Genomic DNA, 20,412 nt, shown 5'->3' with positions numbered 1-20,412 from the left:
GAGTGGTAGAGGAAAGAAGAGAGTAAAAAAAAGAAAAGAAAGAGAAGAGTCAAAGTCAAACATTTTTCTTTTTTTTGCTTATTTTTTTGATCACAGAAATACAACAAACTGAAGGGAGAACATCATAAGAGGCTGATCTGTCTATCTCTCTCTCTCTCTCTCTCTCTCTCCGTCTGTCTCTCACCTGTCTCTGTGATGTCTATGAGCCCGAGTAAGTGCATGAGTTTGAGGAACATGAACACCAGGCAGACGATTCCCACAGTCTGCAGTCCCTCTGTCTCCCATCTCACACTCATCCTCCTGCTATACAACTCTCTCTCTCTCTCTCTCTCTCTCTCAACAAATCGACTAAGTTGATTCTTCCTCTCACGCCATTTACACTCTGAGTGTCCAAGCCATTCTTGATTTAAAGATCCGGAAAAATCAGCACTCCGGAAAATCTGTTTTCTGTCTTTTCTTTTCTTCTTCTTCCTATTAAGAACGATCCGACATCATAAACGGAAGAAGAAAAAAAAAAACAACACGGTGCTATCCTGAGTACTCCAAAGTCACATCAAGTCAAAATCCAGGTGTGAGCCTTCTGTTTTCCCTCTCTCTCTCTCTATCTCTCTCTCTCGCTCGCTCTCTTTCGTCTTTTCTTTTCCTTTCCTTCCTTCAGTCTTCTTTCCTTTCTGCGATCTAATTAACCTTTCACTGAGAAACCCACAGAGACGCTCAAAGTACAGTTTTATGACAAATACCCAGGAGACAAACTGCCCCAATTACACACACACACAATCATACATGATGAACTTATCTCACACACACACTTTGTGTGTATATATATATATATATATGGAGAGAGAGAGAGAGTGAGAGAGAGAGAGACAGACTTATAGCACACTGTTGCTGAATTCTGGATTCTGATTGGTTGCTACATTTTCATTTTAAATTTGACTATAAACAGATAAAAAAACTTTTTTTTTCTTAACTAATAAAAGATATATAAGAGGAATTAAAGTTTGAAGGAACCATTCGAAGTTCTGCATGTTCTATTGTAGAATGTTCTATTTGCTTGTAGAATCCATCCATCCATTTTCTATACCCACTTTATTCCTAATTAGGGTCATGGGGGATCTGCTGGATCCTATCCCAGCACACATTGGGTGAAAGGCAGGGGTACACCCTGGACAGGTCACCAGTCCATCACAGGGCCACACATATAGACAGACAACCACACACACTCACTCTAACTCCTATGGGAAATTTAGAATGACCAATCATTTTGTACATTTTGTCGCGGAGTAAACCCACGCAGGCACGGGGAGAACATGCAAACTCCACACAGAAAGGCCCCTGCCTGTTCGGACCTGAGATTCGAACCCAGGACCTTCTTGCTGTGAGGCAACAGTGCTAACTGTTGAGCACTAGCTCTGTGATGCGCGTCCACAACACTACGTACTACGTAATCACATCGGAAGGTCATGAGTGATGTAGGCGGAGCAACAGACTCAAAGTGAACGTGCGAAGACCAAGGAAGTGCAAACGCTCTTTACTAACAAAAAGGGTACATATAACCTTGTGTCATTCCACACGCAACAGCTTCAGAGCGCTCCTCCTTCTCCACACTAGTAAACACTGGGTCTCTAGCTCCGTCTACGTCACGCGTAACCTTCCGACATGATTACTTAGCATGGAGCATCGCGGTTGCGCATCCCAGAGCTAGTGCTAGACGAGCTTTTGTGGTTAAAATGTATACAATTTTTTATTTTTCTAAGAAAATGAGCCATGGTTAGACTCTTCTTCCTGGGCTGGGATCGAGGTTTAGAACTCTTTGAAGCTGCATTTAAACTTCATTCTGGAAGGTCAAACTCGCCGTACACCATTGAAGTCCACTATATGGAGAAACATCCTGAAATATTTTCCTCAAAAAACATCATTTCTTTACGACTGAAGAAAGAAAGACACAAACATCTTGGAAATTATCTGTAGGTTTTTGTTCTGGAAGTGAACTTCTCCTTTAACAGAACGGATATTGGTCAGACGGTTTGTCTTTTTTAATGCAGAACGGTGATAAATGTCTAATTTTGAACCTTTACCCTGCAGCTGCATCTTGTTGATATATATTTCTCTTCATTCGCAGCTGTGTGCTGCTTTGTTATGTCTATGAGGCGTTATTTAAAATTTGTAATAAAACATGAGAAAGTGTGTGTGTGTGTGTGTGTGGGGGGTGTTCTGTGTCAGTCAGGAATATAGATCTCTCTCCATTAAGCGTGTTCAGCTGTGTATTGACTCCGGGGTATGGATCGTGACTAAGAGCGTTTGGAAAAGTCCAAATAAAAAGACGAGGCGTTTACAGACGACTGTCTCTCACTCCACATCCATACAAACACAGTCAAGGACATTCTGACGTTCATCTCTGGGAAAAAGAGAAAAAAAATAAGCTCCATATTTGCTTTAGAATTGGGTCAATGTCTGAAACCGGCTAAGAAGCAACTGATCTGTTGATTGAGGCGAATAGAAGCGATGATTTTATCAGTCTGTGTATCTGAGTGTACAGAAAAGGAACGAGTATGGTTTACCTGAAACAAGATTTTTTTAAACACCAGACATGTATAAAATAAAAAATAAAAAAGTGAAAATATCTATCTATCTATCTATCTATCTATCTATCTATCTATCTATCTATCTGTGTGTGTAAATATTTAATATTAATTATTTCATTAACATTTTATTTAATTTCTGATTTTAAATATAATAATAATAATAATAATAATAATAATAACAATTATTATTATTATTATTATTATATAGACAACATAATATATAATAAAAAAAATATTTTTTTTCCTCTACAATGCAAAAGTAAAAATAATAATAATAATAAAATAAAAAAGGGAAAATATCTATTTATCTATCTATCTATCTATCTATCTATCTATCTATCTATCTATCTATCTATCTATCTATTTGTCTGTCTGTAATATTTAATATTAATTATTTTATTAATAATTTATTAAATTTCTGATTTTAAATATTATTATTATTATTATTATTATTATTATTATTATTATATAGATATCATTATATATAATAAGAAAAAAAATTTTTTTCCTCTACAATGCAAGTAATTATCTATCTATCTATCTATCTATCTATCTATCTATCTATCTATCTATCTATCTATCTATCTATCTATCTCTATGTGTGTAAAATATTGAATATTAATTATTTTTATATTTTATTTAATTTCTGATGTTAATTATTATTAGTTATTAATATTATTATTTAGATAACATAATATATAATAAAAATAATTATTATTTTCCTCTGCAATGCAAAGTAATAATAATAAAATAAAAAAATAAAAAAGTGAATACTCTAATATCTTTAAAATATTTAATATTAATGGTTTTATTAATATTGTATTTCATTTCTGATTTTAAATATTATTAGTATTATTATTATAAAGATATAACATATAATAACTAGAAATCTAATTAATAATAAATATATAATTCCAAAACATTATTTAATATATTAACATATTATATAAATATATGATTAATAATCAAAATTCTTATTATATTTAAACACTTTAAATCATATGAAGTTTTATTTTACAGACAAATAAATTTTGTATCATCTATTTTAATCATCTAATCATCTGTTTTAAAAAAAAGAAAGTATAATAATCTGACACTAAAATACTAAAGCAACAACAACAAAAAAATTCCAGAAATAAACTTAATAGGTTTAATTATTCTATATTTGGTTTATTGAAATAGATTCACTTTATTAAAGTGAAACCGGTTCATCATTCCATCGACAGCTCTGTTAGTGCCACACACACACAAACACACACACACACACACGAATGCACAAAACTCCTCTAATCTCTTATCCTTCCCTGTTAACAGCCTCCATGTTAAAACCCAATCCCCGAGTTTAAAGACTTTTCATCTGACAATGAAATCAGAATGAAATCAGACGCAATCCCAAACCCACAGCTCGGTCTTCCCTCTAGTGGAACACTCCAGAAACTGCTCTCAACACTGCCATGTAACAGACAATGACGTCATGGTGATCATCTTTAAACATATCACGCTCACGAGTCTCCTCTCTCACACGATGAACACAGAATAAAGTTGAGGATCATCACTTCCAAACCTCTGAAATAAACACCTCACACACGTGATAGTGTGTTTAAAACCTGTTCCAACAGTCAGGGAGAGATTTTTACATTACAGTGACTGAAAATATGAGTTTCTCCAGGAATCCAGAGCAGAACATAACAGGAAAAATCCATATTCTACTACTAGTCAACTAATCTACTATAAATACACCGATCAGCCATAACATTATGACCACTGAGAGGTGAGGTGAATAAGACTGAGTATCTCCTCATCATGGCACCTGTTAGTGAGTGGGAAATACTAGGCAGCAAATCAACATTTTGTCCTCAAAGTTGATGTTAGAAGCAGGAAAAATGGAAAAGTGTAAGGATCTGAGCGAGTTTGACGACCAAATTGTGATGGCTAGACCACTGGATCAGAGCATCTCCAAAACTGCAGCTCTTGTGGGGTGTTCCGGGTCTGCAGTGGTCAGTATCTATCAAAAGTGGTCCAGGGAAGGAACAGTGGTGAACCGGTGACAGGGTCATGGGCGGCCAAGGGTCATTGATGCACGTGAGGAGCGAAGGCTGGCCCATGTGATCCGATCCAACAGACAAGTTACTGTTCCCGGTCTGCAGTGGTCAGTATCTATCAAAAGTATTCTTTAAGTACTGTAAGTATCCTTTAAGTCTCCATGGAGGCCCCAACTAGCAACTTACAGGACTTAAAGGATCTGCTGCTAACATCTTGGTGCCAGATACCACAGCACACCTTCGGGGATCTAGTGGAGTCCATGCCTCGAGGGGTCAGGGCTGTTTTGGCAGCAAATGGGGGGACCATCACGTTATTAATCAGGTGGTCATAATGTTATGCCTGATCATTGTATATAGTAGATATTATACTATATAACACTTTTGCTCCGGTTTTCTAACATGAGCGAATGTCGTGTAGCTTTAAAATGACAGAAGGAGTCATTCTGTAAAGCTACACCACATACACACGGCATTTTCTATGATTGGTTACATTGTGGAGGACGTGTTATCTTTCGTTTATGTTCAGAAATATTTACATTCACGAATTTCCTCGTAAAAGGAACCTTCTCTTTGTTTAGTAGTTGAAGCCTAAATATTGTCCAGACCTGATTTAGGAAGGAAGGAGGGAAGGAAGGAAAGAAGGAAGAGTGAATAAATTGATCCAGAAGAGAAGCGAGGGTCAGTAAGTCAGAGCAGTGCTCAGAGCAGTGATACGGCTGTGTGTTCAGTTCATGAACCTTTCTATAATCATCCTAAACCATGCCGTGTAGACATGTTTACACTCTCATAATCTCTGGAGTCTTCTGTTTTATCTATATATATCTATATCTATATATACATACACTTTACCTTTGTTTTTTGTTTTTTTAAACCAGGTACAGTCAGCACTTTACCTCCCACTGAACGCCTGGGGGACCTCGGTAACCACATTACTTACACATTACACATTTTACACACACACACACACACACACACACACACACACACACACACGTACGTTACACCATAGACATAGGAAATCTATTATAAAGGTTCCACCATACAAACGTTATTCACGGGCGCAGAACGAAAGTGTAGATGATCCATTCAGTGTGTGTTCATGAACACCGTCTTTTATTATTCCCCCCCCCAAACTTTTCTGCAGTAGAATTCCAACAGGAGCACTTGTGTATGAAACGTGAGAGCCCGCGCTACCATTATGGAGGGAGATGGGAGGCCTAAGAGCAACACACTGCAGATGGGTCGATAGTTTTTGGGATGATTACGGGCTGTGGATACCCGCTAAGGGACTGGACTATCGGAAATGTAAAGGCTTTAGGGGAGTGTGAAATGTTTCAATGGGTGGGGTGGTGCGTACGTGTGTGAACGTGCATGCGTGTGTGTGTGTGTGTGTGTGTGTGAGAGGTGGAGGGGGGGGGTATTTTGTGGAACGGAGAGTGTCCTTCTGAAACCCCATATTTAGGTGGCAGTAAAATAAAGCCCACTCAATACTACATGCATAATGGATGAAGAGAAATGCTAGACTTGTTTTTTGGGCTGGAGAAAGAGAGGGAGAGGCGAAGATAAAACGCTAGGCGAAAAAGCAAAAGTGGGTGGAGATGCTCGGGCTAATGATATTTGCCTCAGAGACCTTTGTGGATGTTTGTGAAGACTAAATGCGCCGTGATATTTAATATGGAAGCGTATAATAACCCCCCACACACACTAATCGCTCTAAGACCGGCACGTCCACGCTACACCACAGTGCTATGAATAGCGCATAGCATTAGCAAGGCGGCATGTTCTGAACGCAAGACATGCGGACAAACAAACACAGGTGACCTTTCACCCCGTATTCCTGACCCAACAGCAGCTGAGTGCAGGACAGCGAGTGACCGTCATCTACCGAATGATCTGCGTGAGATCTGTCTAAATAAATCAATAGAATAACAAACACCCTGACAGGCGAGGGCAAACGTTTGTGCACCCTTCGACAAGGCTGGACCATTTGACAACTGATAAAATTTTTATTATTTAAAAGCAGCAGTAACATTAAACTTATGTATTTAAGGTTTAAATTTTTTAAAAATATTTTGTCATTTCTTTCTTCATAACTATTTTTAAGAGTATTTTTTGTTCTTTTTATTTATTACTTTATTATTACTATTTTTTATTGCTGCCAGTTTGTGAGCAAACCTACAGTATATATATTTTATGATACATATCATGTGGCTTAAAAATGCCTTTTTTTATTTTTATTTTTTTAATCAGATCGCCAACCCAAAGTTTCACATGCTTCATATCAGGTGACCTCATCAGTGAGCCCTCCGTAGCCTATAGATGGGGCGGAGTCATCCTGATGAGACCATGCCCAATCAGGATAGAAAACTTTCATCGTATCTGAATAAAGGTGGTCAGTTAGAAGACCTCGGACTTGCTCTGCAGTGATGTAAAACACTAAAGGGGATAAATCACATGAGGAAAAATCTCCAACATAACAGACATTTTTTATTTCCTTTAATGTGTCAACTGTCTTCATGCAAGCCACACCCACATATCTTTTTTGAATCCACAGGACCTATTTTATTTATTTTATTTTATTTATTTTATTCACCTCCCCCCCCCCAGAATCATTAGCAGACGCAAACTTTTGAACTTAAGTACCTTATACACAAATATAATATCATAGCGCTCCAATCTGTATAGTACACCATCCACAAACTCCTTTTCTTATAAGATTATAATTTCTAATTTCCTTTTCAGACATTGGCAAGATTATTCATATCTTTAATGGTGGCATTGATGCTGGAGACACTGCAAACTTTCATTTCTGACCATGCTGCCGTCAAAAAGCTATTTTAAAATAATAACATTGAGTTATTTTCATGGCTGTGTTGATGATCTAATCTCATATTAAACAAAAAGTTGAATTAACCCTTTCTCCCAGTCCACTGGAGATCATCTAATGAGACGTTTTCACTCAGTGTAAAGAAACTAATGACGTTCAGGCTGAGAGTCTGATATAAAACGAGTGTGTTTTAGACGTGTGTTTTTTCTCCTCTGTCGGAGAACCTTACACAGAATTTTAGTGGTTGAAGATTCACCTTTTAGATGCTTCTAGGCAAGCACTTGGAGCAATGGGTCTGATATCACCATCAGCTTTGGTGAACATTTGAACAGATTTTATTTAAAAACTTTCTTAGAAATAAGTCCCGAGTGTCTACTTTCATATGAGCTTCATATTAACCACCACTGTTGAGTGGAACATGACAAAAACATTCTACAATTCTATTTTTTTGTCTCGGGGGAAAAGAGTTAATAACTGCATCTGTACTCCAAAGCTGCCACATGTGTCAGGAACATTATAGACCAAACAACAAGCTACAAATCAGCATGGTAGAAAATCTCTAGTTATCTCTGTATATCTGGAAGGAACCTTTAAAAGGTTCTGTATAGATAGAACCCTATAATGGAGGATTTCCCATTCATAAAAGATTGACAGTAGAAACGTTTTTGAATGCTTGAACCATTAACCATCCAAAGACTCAAAGACTGGACTTCTCAGCTTTCAGAAGAGGAACCCCTTTGTGATAGGGAAACCCTCAGGGTTAGGTTTCTACAGGTTCCTCCTGAGGGAAGAACCCAAATGTGTGAAAAACTAGTTCTTTCTTTTCAGTGTGTAATGAATAAATGAATGAATGGATGATACCAGGATGCGCTTTGTTGAACGTGAAACTATAAGTTAAGTTGCCTTTATTTGTCACATATACATTACAGCACAGTAAAATTCTCTCTGTTCATATCCCATCCTTGGAGGTTGTGGTCAGGGCACAGGGTCAGCCATGATACAACCCCCTGGAGCAAGGTCCTTAACCCACCTTGCTCCAGGGGGTTGTATCATGGCTGACCCTGGCCCCAAAAGTGGCAGCGCTGGGGCTTGAACCCTCGATCTTCTGGTTAACGACCCAGAGCCTTAACCACTTGAGCTACCACCACCCTAAAAACTAATGAAACTAATGAAAATTGTTCGAGTAGGTGGTAGTACCTTGATGTACGCAATGGTTCTGAGAACAGAGACGCAACTGGAACCTGACTGGACACAATGGTGAGGAAAGGGCGACCCCCCTCAGAAGGCTCATCTCTGAATTTTGACCACCAGCCTTGATTCATTAAATCAAGTAAATATAACTATAAAGTCATTTAAAGTCAAACATTTAAAAAGAAAGACTACAATATATTTCAAAAGCTAGCCTATTATTATCACAGTTTATAATCTTAACAACCACCGAGCAATATTTCTGCATGTTATGAACCTTCGGGACAAGCTCGTTTGTCACGGCGAGCCGCAGCCTCTATTTCATCCCTTATTTGCCATCTGAGACACTACAAATTCCTCTGTCACACCTGCGAAGTGTAATGCGAAATTATCCGAGTGCCTAGCTGTCATAAACACACGCTCCAGCGCTTGATCAAGTCGACGCCTGCCTTGGTGTGTGATGTACTGCTCCAGCTGTTCTCCTTACCTTCCAGAGACATGGGCTCCAGGATGCCAAACTGCTTAAGGACGGCCACGAAGAGAATAATGACCACTGCTATGGCAAACAGTTCCATACCTTGGATACCCATGACTGGGAGGATTTTTAGGGGCCCTCTCTTTGTGAGTGGAAGGCTTTTTGGCTTTGTTTTTTGTTTTTTTTAACCGAGCTAATGTGCGCCAGCGAGGGCCATGATACTCGTCACTGAAGCGCCTTCAGACCGCTTCAGTTCAAAAGGAGTTTGGTTGGAACGAGACAAAAACAGAGGAAGTGTGAGATATTTATGAGAAAACGTCAGCCGAGCCGACTCGCGCACAAGAAAAGGAAAAAAAAAAAGAGAGATCCGTCCTCTCCGGCCTCATTTACTTTGTTGATGAGCGGAGAGAAGTCAGCGCTTCCATGTTAGGTCATTCCTCCCGAGAGCAGGCGCGCATAAATAAAGGCGCGGATTGCTGCACTTTTACACAGTCCAGACGTGTAAAAGCCATCACACGCCGTGGATGTTATTTGCAAGTGTCAACAACAGACGAGGGACTTTTTAAACTGTGCCGCTGACAGATGCGATATCCCACTGCGCTGGTCTCCAAAACACGAAAGCTTCAGATAAGAACTTTCTCAAGAAACGGCTGCAGAAGATAAGGACCCGGATTAAACGAGCATGATCAGGCTTAAAATGTTGCTTAAAGATCTGGGTTTTAAATACGGTTGGAGGAACATTGCTAGAGTATTAACGTGATCACCTGGTGGTCTTCTTAATCCAGATACAAGTCATGAACCATGTAACCCACACCACACTCTGGCCCATAACACACTCTAAGCATTCACAAACTTCCCATGTCGCAGCTAAAGTGCTGCAGATAACAAACTGAGTCCTTCTTCAGCCTCCATTTATTTTTTTAAGCTCATGAAGATTAGGCAAAACTTAGAATCACAGGGCAAGGAGATCTTCACATGGTCATCAATGATGCGACTCTGAGGTGAAAGAAATCAGCAGTCCGGGCGGAAATCCTCAGAACTTGTTGTTCGATCCGGATTAATTTTTCCCTACGGCGTCGCTTCCGCTTTAGTGTTTGTTCGAGATCTGTCCGCGGGATAAGCGTGATAAACGCCGCCTTCCTTGCGCAGGGCTGCTGCACAACTTTAAAATAAGGGATGAAAGGAGAGATAAAGGACTGATCGACGTAGCTTGAATTCTCCTCTTCGTCCTCCTCCTCCTCTTCCTCCTCCTCTGGACTCTCCCATCAGGTTAGCTGCACTCTTCTTCTCTTGCTTTTCGACCCCGTCAGCAGTTACAGGGCTTCTGTCTCTCATTTCAACCCGTAATGTACTTCACGCTCTTTCTCCCCCCGCCTCCTTTGGAAATTCTTCAGTGTCGACCTCTTGATCCTGTTGCTGTTTTCCCTCACCTCTCCGTCCATCCTCTGATCTATTGCTTTCATCTCTTTTGTTTCGTCCACTCATTCCATCCATCCCTTGCTTTTTTTGTCTCGCAAACCCCCCTTATCAGAGTGGCTCGCTGAATCGGTCTCAACCCTTGGGGCCTTACCACAGCCTTTCTCTCTCTCTCTCTCTGTTTGGGGACAAAGTCACATTCCCAAATTGAGCCTGAGTGAGGGGATCAGGTTCCAGGGACACCCTCCCCTTCCCTGCTGGTTCTCCCCCAGCCTCGATCCGTCCAGCCGCACACCTCGGATTGTCCCCCTCTCTCTCCCCCCTTTTTGCTTCTCTCTCATGTCTTTCATCACAGCGACTCGAATAACACGATGCAGGACTCGGCCTCGCTGGGAAAACCTGAGACAATGAGTAATCCCGCTAAAAACGGCAGCTGCTTCTGCTGGTCTGAACTGTTGATGAACACTGCAGGCTGGAGGAAAGAAGGAAAGTGAGGGACGCAAAAAAAAGAAATCTAAATAAGGAGATAAGAAGCCCTTTTAAACATGAATTAATCTGTATAAACACTGATTCCAGGGAAAAACCGACTCGTCATTCGTCTGGAGACCAAGTACCGGGAAATAATCAGGGCACAAAATGCTACTGAAAAAGATGAAGTTTATCTTAACTGGTTAAAAACAGTATCACTCTAAACAGGAAAGAAGCTGTCAGGACTTCCCTTTCTCACCATACAGCCGACTGTGTTTCCTCATCACATAGTCATATGATCAAGCACCATCACATCATGGTGTCCAAACGGTTTAAAGAAGAAGTTTGTTCAGGGTGACTTGGAAAGGTCACTGATGGTCAGTGCAAGATTATATAAGGTTGCAGCAATCGACCAACACAATGTGACGATGTGATGTGCCTCCAGAAGGGACGAATATTATGAAACAAGCGCTGAGGTTGGTGAAAGCCATTCTGAATGGTAATAAAGTTCACAGAAGTGTGCCTGTAAAAACAGAAAATGACCCCTGTACCTCATTCGAACTATCTAGCCAGGAATCCCTTACCAGAGGTCTGTATCTCTTCTGTCATGTCATGTTGATAAACAAACTGAAAAGTGTCCGAAACATAAATTCCTCCGAAACCAATTGATTTAACATGAATAATGGAACTTTCATAGAAAGCGCTAGTGTGTGGTGAAATACCATCTGAAAGCCTGGTGATAAAGATCGGAGATAAAGTGACGAAAATATAAGAAAGACAATGGAGAGAGAGAGAGAGAGAGAGAGAGAGGTCTTGAGTGCTATAATAGTTCAGTTAGATAAAACGATCAATACAGCCATAATGGCAGCTTTAAGTGAAGGTGAAATCAAAAGCTGTCTCTCCTTCTATCACCCTGTCTCTCTCTCTCTTTGTCTCTCTCTAAATCTCTCTCTCTCGAGCTGCCTCAGCGATAGCCCTCAAAAGGTCTATCGATTTTGTTCATATTGAGGGTCCCCCCCTCATTAACCGGACTCCTCTCCCTCATATAAACCCGACCTGATGGACCACCAGAAGGATGTCAGCACATCAGCTGCTCTAACACTAACAATTACAGTCTGGCTTCTGTTACACAGGGTTCCTTCAAGTTCTACGTTTATGACCGGTGTCGACAAAAAAGTTGGCAGCGAGCAGGAAGTAGGGCTGAGTGGTGGGAGCAGGTTCCAGTAAGACCATTAGGCCATCAGCAGCTCTTAAACACAGCTACAGAGACAAGCGCCTGCTGACACACCACTTTATCCCCTATACGCCATCCTCCATCTCGCTCATAAAGCTCTGCTCATAATTATATCAAAATAAAGATAAAAGGAGCTGTAAATATATTCCACCAGTGCAGCCTGGGACATCTGCTAATCGATAGGGCTTGAGGACGGTAATGTAAAAGTGTAGAAAGTTGAAACGTCGACACAGGGTTCTTCTGGTTCAGACCTTTGTTCATTTGTCCTAGACTCAGTTCGGTCGCAGAGGTCTGCACTTCTGTCTCAGACGTCTGTACTTCTGTCTTAGATGACGGCACTTCAGCCTCAGACTTCTACACTTCTGTCTCCGACATCTAAACTTTTGTCTCAAACTTCTACACTTCTGTCTCAGACTTCTTTACTTCTGTCTCAGCCTTCTACACTTCTGTTTCAGACTTCTGTCTCAGACTTCTGCACTTCTGTCTCAGACCTCTGTATTTCTGTCTTAGATGACTACACTTCTATCTCAGATGTCTGCACTTCACTCTCGGATGTTTGCACTTCTGTCTCGGACGTCTGCACTTCTGTCTCGGACGTTTGCACTTCTGTCTCAGATGTCTGCACTTCTGTCTCAGATGTCTGCACTTCTGTCTCAGATGTCTGCACTTCTGTCTCGGACGTCTGCACTTCTGTCTTGGACGTCTGCACTTCTGTCTCATATGCCTACACTTCTGTCTCAGACGTCTACACTATATCACAACTTAAATGCACAAATATTGTTACACACACACACACACACACACACACACACACACACACACACACTGAAAAGCTCTAATGCATTATGAGACTCTGACAGTTTGGGGAAACTTGGCCTGATCTCTTGCCTGGAAACTCTGGAGGATTTGCTGAGTCAGTTGATGAGAAAGCAGCTCTTCCATCACCCTCCCTAATGTCTATCGGCTTTCTAATGAACCGGTCCAACTGTCTGAGCCAAATTTAGGACATCAACAGGGAACAAACAAACACTGTAATGTGTGTGTGTGTGTGTATGGGTGTGTGTTCACAAACACTTTTAGAAAATAATTACAGAACAAAAATGATTAACTCCTTGGAACATTAAAGGTTCATTAGGTAAGAATTACAAAGGCGATTAAATGGGTGGAACTGAGTGGTCAGTTTGGGTATTTGAACCCCACTTTTCCACTGTCCAGTCAAAAGCACAGCCCTGAACCACAGCCACTGACCCATAGCTCGCTTCATGGCACTGTAGCAGGAATCTCCTGCTCTGTGTTTCCAGATCTTCCTCACAAATCAGTCAGCGCCCTCTAGTGGATCTCCGTCTGCTTTATCTTTCCATCTCCCTGCAGCTTAGATATCCAACACTGTGTATTTAATATTGATCCACAATATAAATGTAAACGCTCAGGACAATCAGTGGTGTCTAAATGTCTGAGAAGTATTGAAACTCTTCTAAGAAAGACTTCTATGCTTCTATTTCAGACGTCTGTACTTCTGTCTCAGAAATCTGTCTCAGACGTCTGTACTTCTGTCTCAGACATCTACACTTCAGTCTGAGACTTCTGTCAGGCATCTACACTTCTGTCTCAGACTTTTAGACTTCTGTCTCAGATGTCTGTACTTCTGTCTCAGACTTCTGAACTTTTGTCACAGACTTGTGCACTTGGCTCAGACGTCTGTACTTCTGTCTCAAACATCAGTACTTCTATTTCAAACGTCTACACTTCTGTCTCAGACGTCTGAACTTCTGTCTCAGACTTCTACACTTCTGTCTCAGACTTCTTTACTTCTGTCTCAGACTTTTACACTTCTGTCTCAAACGTCTGTACTTCTGTCTAAGACTTGTTTACTTCTGCCTCAGACTTCTGTCTGAGACTTGTTTACTTCTGTCTCACACTTCAGTACTTATGTCTCAGACTTCTACACTTTTGGCTCTGGCTTCTGCACTTCTGTCTCAAACTTCTACACTTTTGTCTCAGACATCTGTATCTCTGTCTCAGACTTATACACGTCAGTCTCACACTTCTTTAATTCTGTCTCATACTTCTTACTACACTTCTGACTTAGACTTTGACAATTCTGTCTCAGACTTCTTCACTTCTGACTCAGACTTCTACACTTGTCCCAGGCTTCTTTTACTTCTGTCTCAGAGTTCTACACTTGTCCCAGACTTCTACACATCTGTCTCAGACTTCTACACATCTGTCTCAGACTTCTACACTTTTGTCTCAGACTCCTACACATCTGTCTCAGACTTCTACACATCTGTCTTAGACTTCTACACATCTGTCTTAGACTTCTACACATCTGTCTCAGACTTCTACACTTCTGTCTCAGACTCCTACACATCTGTCTCAGACTTCTACACATCTGTCTTAGACTTCTACACATCTGTCTCAGACTTCTACACTTCTGTCTGACTCCTACACATCTGTCTCAGACTTCTACACATCTGTCTTAGACTTCTACACATCTGTCTCAGACTCCTACACATCTGTCTCAGACTCCTACACATCTGTCTCAGACTCCTACACATCTGTCTTAGACTTCTACACATCTGTCTTAGACTTCTACACATCTGTCTCAGATTTCTACACTTCTGTCTCAGACTTCTACACATCTGTCTCAGACCTCTACACATCTGTCTCAGCCTTCTACACATCTGTCTCAGACTTCTACACTTCTGTCTCAGACTTCTACACATCTGTCTCAGACTTCTAAACATCTGTCTCAGACTTCTACACTTCTGTCTCAGACTTCTACACTTCTGTCTCAGACTTCTACACATCTGTCTCAGACCTCTACAACTAAAACTGTTACAACATTCTAACAAGGTTGATGAGTGTAAAAAAAATGAAAAAAGTCAATTATAAATAAATAAACAATGTTTTCAGGAATAAAGGTCACACACAATGCAAAATGTCATAACATTTAGAATGAATAGATGTCCAAATGTCGTAACAGTTATAGTGCAATCGTTCACTGCTAGGTAAAGAGCTAATAAAGGGTCAAGAGCATGCTATCTTCTTCTCATGACACAAAACTAAAATTGTTCACAGGGCAGGTTTTTTGGCCAGCTAACCACGGAACTACATTCACATGAAGCCAAATAAAGCGACAGTGAGACCGTTATTGCTTGATTGTGACAACCACGAGCTTGATGTCGAGTTTCAGTTGTGGTCTGAAATATGTTTTGGAGAGGAAAGTAAAGTGGAGGTTTCCAGAGCAGAAGAAGTAGAAGCGAGCGCCGTTGTCTCAGCAAGTAAGCCAGAATTTATGATCAAATTGTTTGTTTTTGTAGATAATTCAGCACTCAAGTTTTATCTGTGAACGTTGCAATAGGTGTGTGTGACCTGGTCCACTTTTTTTTGTCCAGTCTGGATCTTGCTTTGTGCACATTTCTTTCTAACGCAGTGTCTCAGTGATCGCTTTCTGTTTGCTTTCTCATTAGTGTTTCCTCAGACCACTTTTTATACTCAGGATTTCAACCTAACATCACCACCACCACCACCAACAACAACAACACCATCATCATCTTCATCATCATACTCTACCTTCCCAAGCTTTTCACAAGAACCCACACAGTTAGAAGTCTCCGCACCTCATCCAGGTAAGCCACTCTCTACCTTACTCATCAGTAGTAGTAGTAGAAGTAGTGGTAGTATTTAATTTTGTTGAAAAGGTCCCAGCCCTTGCACTGTCAGAACAAAAAGGGTACCGCAGAGGTACAATTCTGTTCCTAGGGGAACAAAAAAATATAATGCTACCTTTAAAGGTACACAATAGGTCCTTAGGGTACAATTATGTTCCCAAAACGAATTATAAAAGGTATGACAAGCGGTATAAAATTGTACCCTTCAGGGTACCGTCCCCACTGACGGCCACTTGTACCCTAAAAGGTACAGGTTTTGTACCTTTCTTTCTGAAAGTGTATCCCTTACTACATTCTAACTCTAATGCCGCGACTGAAGCATAACGTACCGACTACTGAATCCACAGTACTTACTAATGTCCTGAATATGAAAGCAACACAGCTTACAACTATACTGTCTATATTAGAACTCTTCCACCGGTGGAATGGAAAGCATCTTACGAGACATTTTCACTCAGTGTAATGAAAAACTAATATAACTGATATTAAACGAGTCTGTTGGCTTTCAGTGTGTTTTAGACGTGTGTGTTTTTCCCTCTGTTGGAGAACCTTACACAGAATTTATCACGAAATAGAAAATTTGAGGTGCTTTATAGATGAACAAGTAACTTGGAGCATCTCAAAGATCAGAAATGGGTTTGATATTAACATTTACTTTGAAGATAGAAATGTTTCTGTGGAGAAAAATAAACCGTTTTCGTTTTCTATGAATATATCACCCCTAGAAGGCTAAAAAAAACAGAAATCTTTCTGAAACACTTAAAGTCCTGAGTGTCTACTTCTTATATGAGCTTCACATTAACCTCCATTGTGGAGTGAGACATGACAAAGACACTCGAGCATCAACATGGACATGATAAAAACAGGCGGAAATAACATTTTTAACTCTTTCTCGCAAAAGAAATGCTGAAATAAGAATCGATTAAGTTTCACTACTGTAGATTTATTCTGCTTTATTTACGTCATCCTCCGATGGAAGTTTCCACCACTGCATTAATTGCATTTTATCTGATTTTCTTTCATCCTAGAGTGTAAGACATTTAAAGCGCTCGTATTTAAAAATAATTCAACATTTTTTTTAAAATCGCGCATTTGCCGAAATTCAGCATCAAAAGAGCAGAAAAAAAAACCTCAGTGTCATCACAAGCCGAATTACTAAGTAATAAATAAAAGACAAAATTCTAATTAATTGAGTTAAATGTGGTTCATTTAATTTTAATTTAAAATAAAAAACTTAAAAAATAAATATATAACAATATATGTAAAAAAAAATATGTTTTTTAAAAATATATATATTATAAAATAAAATGAAATTAAATATATGAATTTGCTCCAGATGGTGTTATGAGTAATCCAAAATTTAGCAAAAACAATTATGTACTTGTTGTTATTTTTAATTTTTATTTTAATAAAATGTTATTTTTTATTTTATATTTTTACTTTTATATTTTATCTGTTTATTTTAATATTTTAAGATAAATATTTTAATTATAGCTAATAAAGTAAATTGGACTGTTTTAAATTCTTTTTTTTATTATTAAAGAAAGTTAGGAATAAAACAAATGTGATCTAATATTTTTTTTATTAAAATTCACAGATGACATCATTTTCCGATGATGTCACATGTTTGTTTTTTCTTCTTCTCTAGGATGGCAGCTGTATATAAGTTATGGCACCCTGGCATGTGGAGGCATCTTGATTGCAGCACTAGTCGTGATTATCATCGTGTACTGCTGCTTTTACAGAGCGGCATGTAAGTGGCATGTACACACACACACACACACACACACACACATACACACACATACACATTACAAAACTGTGACTCAACACAAAGCTTGTTTTCTCTCCTTTTCAGCACAGGACTTCTCTCCTAATGACGACCCCCAGGAGCTGATCACAGAAGGAGGAGACGTGAGTGAGATTCAGCCTAAACAAATCCTTCTCCATGATCCAGTTCAGCTCAATATTTATGTGGATTTTTTTGTCCTTTTAGGCTGACTGTCAGGAGAAAACGACTGATTCTGGATCAGTGTATCAGAGTCTGAATCAGCATAGGTCAGTGTATCAGAGTCTGCAGACCAAAAATGAAAGTGTTTATGAATGTATAGATGAAATGAGGACACACAGGGAGACACAGAGCCCAGATATCTGGACGGAAGACAATTAAAGGGAAGTAAACTTGTGGCTTGCTTTGAAGGCCACCTTTTTTTTTTGCCTAAACTAAAATATTTTTTTGCCTACATTGAAGTATTTGTTTTGCCTACATTGAATTTTATTTTCACTATATTGAAATATTTTTGTCAAATTTGATTTTTATTGCCTACATTAAATATATATTATTTGCCAAAATTGTAACACTTTTATACTTTTTACCTACATTGGAATATTTTTTTCTGAATTTAAATCTTTTTTTTGCCTACATCGAATTTCTTTTTGGCCAACATTGAAATATTTTTTTTTTGCCTAAACTGAATACATTGCCTATACATTAAAATATTTTTTTCCTACACTGAAATAATATATCTTTATGGGTGAAATAATTTCCATTAATACCTAAAAAAGTTACAGCTGAAGGTCATCTGTTAAATTCCAGCCAGATGTTTATAAATAATTAACATAGAAAAAATATAACATTAACAAATAATTATTTTTATTTTATTTTTTTCTAATTTTTTTATGGAGAAAATTTGTGATGTCTTTTGCAAAAATAGTCACAGATTAATAAAAGTGTTTAATTAATTAAAGTTGAAAGGCATTTAAAAAAAGCAATATATTCTATATTCTATATTTTCTATTTGAAAAAAAAAAAAACTAATTTGTGCTATGTATCTGTGACAAAGCAAGTTATAAAGTTATACATTTTTATTTTTAAAAAAATCTTTATGTATAAAAATCTTTATGATCGACGTAGAACACTTTTGATAGGGACAAACCGACAATAAATAAAGTAGCAACTACAAATCCCTGTTCTTCTCTGTCTAACAAATGTACACACACACACACACACACACAAACACAGCTGTTTAAGTCTGAGTTTGTGTGTGTGAGTGTGTGTTTTGCCAAGCGCTGCGTTACCTGAGCGCTGATAGCGTGCCATACCGTGCCGACACTCGGACAGGAAGCTGGGGCGAGAGAAGCGGCGCCGTGCCTCGAAGGACAGCGTGGCGATTACACTCCCCATGATGAGCAGCTGACCGAACCGAAGCGTCCACTCTGAGCAGAACCAAAACGTATTTACACACGAACACGACAGAGTCAGCTCCGAACTCACGAGTACAGACCCACTGATGGAGAAGAGAGAGACCTTTACAGAAGCATGTGTGTGTGTGTGAGCGTGTGTGTGCACGTGTGTGTCCGTCCACGTGTGTGTGTGCACACGTGTGTGTGTGTGTATGATGTGTGCACAGCGACACGTGTCCAAACCTGTTCAAAGGATTTACTCAGCTTGGCGATGATGAAGATGATGATGATGATGGATGTCTGTGTGTGTGTGTCTGTGTCCTCCTGTCTGTTAACTGGACATCAAAAGACCTGTCCGGTCATGACATTTAACTTAAAACAGACCACACACACACACACCTCTCTTCCCGTTCCCAGAGGGTCATTCGGTTTGAAGTGGCCGCTTTAAAAGAAAATGCTAATGAAGAGAATCGTTGCATCCATTTATCTATCCATCTATCTATCTATCTATCTATCTATCTATCTATCTATCTATCCGTCCGTCCGTCCGTCCGTCCGTCCGTCCGCCCGCCCGCCCACCCACCTATCTATCTATCTATCTATCTATCTATCTATCTATCTATCTATCTATCTATCTATCTATCTATCCATCCATCGTTTCCTCACATCCTTATGTAAAGAGAATGATGCAGCGGTGCTTTATTGTTCCACTCTGTCCAGCTCTCTCTTCTCATCACCTGTACAACAAACAGATCAGCATCAAAAGACTCAACCTTCACACTCATGAGCTCGCGCTCATCATCTCTCAGATCGCTAGCTGACTCGAGTCGAGTCTCTGACGCCGTACAGCTGCACTGCATTCCTGAGCTCAGTGTCCACGTTTAAACCCACGTCACATTTATCACGACTGATTTCTTTTAGCTGAGAATATACTTCATATATATCATTTAACTGAAGGAATTAAAATTGAATCCGTATGTTTTGGTTTAATTACAGAAAGAGATTTTTTACATTTCTGATCAACTAGCAAATCTTTGTATGACATCACTTCCTGTTAAAACAACCATTAATCAGATGCAACAATTGAAAAAAAAAAAGTAAACAATATGTGAGTAGAGCGACGAGATCTAATTCTACATTTAACAATTTTCTCTGAAGTGTTTTTGATGTGACTATCATTCGTCTGTGTTCTTCTCTTCATTAAAAGAACACCTTGGCGCCGGGCGGGGGCAGGGACGGGGGGAAAAGACAAGGTCCCTGGGGAGACACCGAGGTGTCATTCGAGACCTGACTGACCTGAGAGAAGAGTGACCGCTGTAG

General features: G+C 39.4%; 2 protein-coding genes across 11 annotated transcripts in view; one reads left to right on the top strand and one right to left on the bottom strand.

The window, feature by feature from the left end:
• The window catches only part of kcnip3a (Kv channel interacting protein 3a, calsenilin), a 66,230-nt gene that overhangs the window by 16,178 nt on the left and 29,640 nt on the right, over positions 1 to 20,412 (bottom strand). The window contains exon 1 of one of the 10 annotated variants that reach the window (XM_058390731.1): positions 9,130 to 11,169. The exons of 5 other annotated variants lie outside the window; for them this stretch is intronic. Coding sequence is in view for 4 of the 5 variants with exons in the window: in XM_058390737.1 (XP_058246720.1) it covers positions 185 to 296 (112 nt within the window). In the remaining variant the exon portion in view is untranslated. Of the gene's footprint in view, positions 1 to 184; positions 678 to 9,129; positions 11,170 to 20,412 lie in introns of those variants that run through there. 4 more of the 10 variants (XM_058390734.1, XM_058390735.1, XM_058390736.1 and 1 more) reach the window with 4 other exon arrangements.
• LOC131353590 (uncharacterized) lies at positions 15,327 to 18,251 on the top strand. Its single transcript, XM_058390738.1, has 5 exons — positions 15,327 to 15,519; positions 15,709 to 15,867; positions 17,558 to 17,662; positions 17,768 to 17,823; positions 17,906 to 18,251. The coding sequence occupies exons 1-5, from the start codon at positions 15,357 to 15,359 to the stop codon at positions 18,077 to 18,079; spliced, it is 657 nt and encodes a 218-aa protein (XP_058246721.1). The 5' UTR covers positions 15,327 to 15,356; the 3' UTR covers positions 18,080 to 18,251.

The sequence above is a fragment of the Hemibagrus wyckioides genome, linkage group LG05 (assembly GCF_019097595.1).
Source record: "Hemibagrus wyckioides isolate EC202008001 linkage group LG05, SWU_Hwy_1.0, whole genome shotgun sequence".
In the NCBI taxonomy this organism is placed as follows: Eukaryota; Metazoa; Chordata; class Actinopteri; order Siluriformes; family Bagridae; genus Hemibagrus; species Hemibagrus wyckioides.
Note: the sequence above shows the minus strand (reverse complement) of the source record. Positions and strands in the feature narration are given on the sequence as shown.

Bases quoted from the DNA above. Each gene is read 5' to 3' on its own strand.
- LOC131353590 (XM_058390738.1), top strand. From the start codon at position 15,357: ATGAAGCCAAATAAAGCGACAGTGAGACCGTTATTGCTTGATTGTGAC. The intron at 15,520-15,708 runs GTAAGCCAGAAT...CTTTCTCATTAG, and splicing joins GAGCGCCGTTGTCTCAGCAA to TGTTTCCTCAGACCACTTTT. The intron at 17,663-17,767 runs GTAAGTGGCATG...TCTCCTTTTCAG, and splicing joins CTGCTTTTACAGAGCGGCAT to CACAGGACTTCTCTCCTAAT.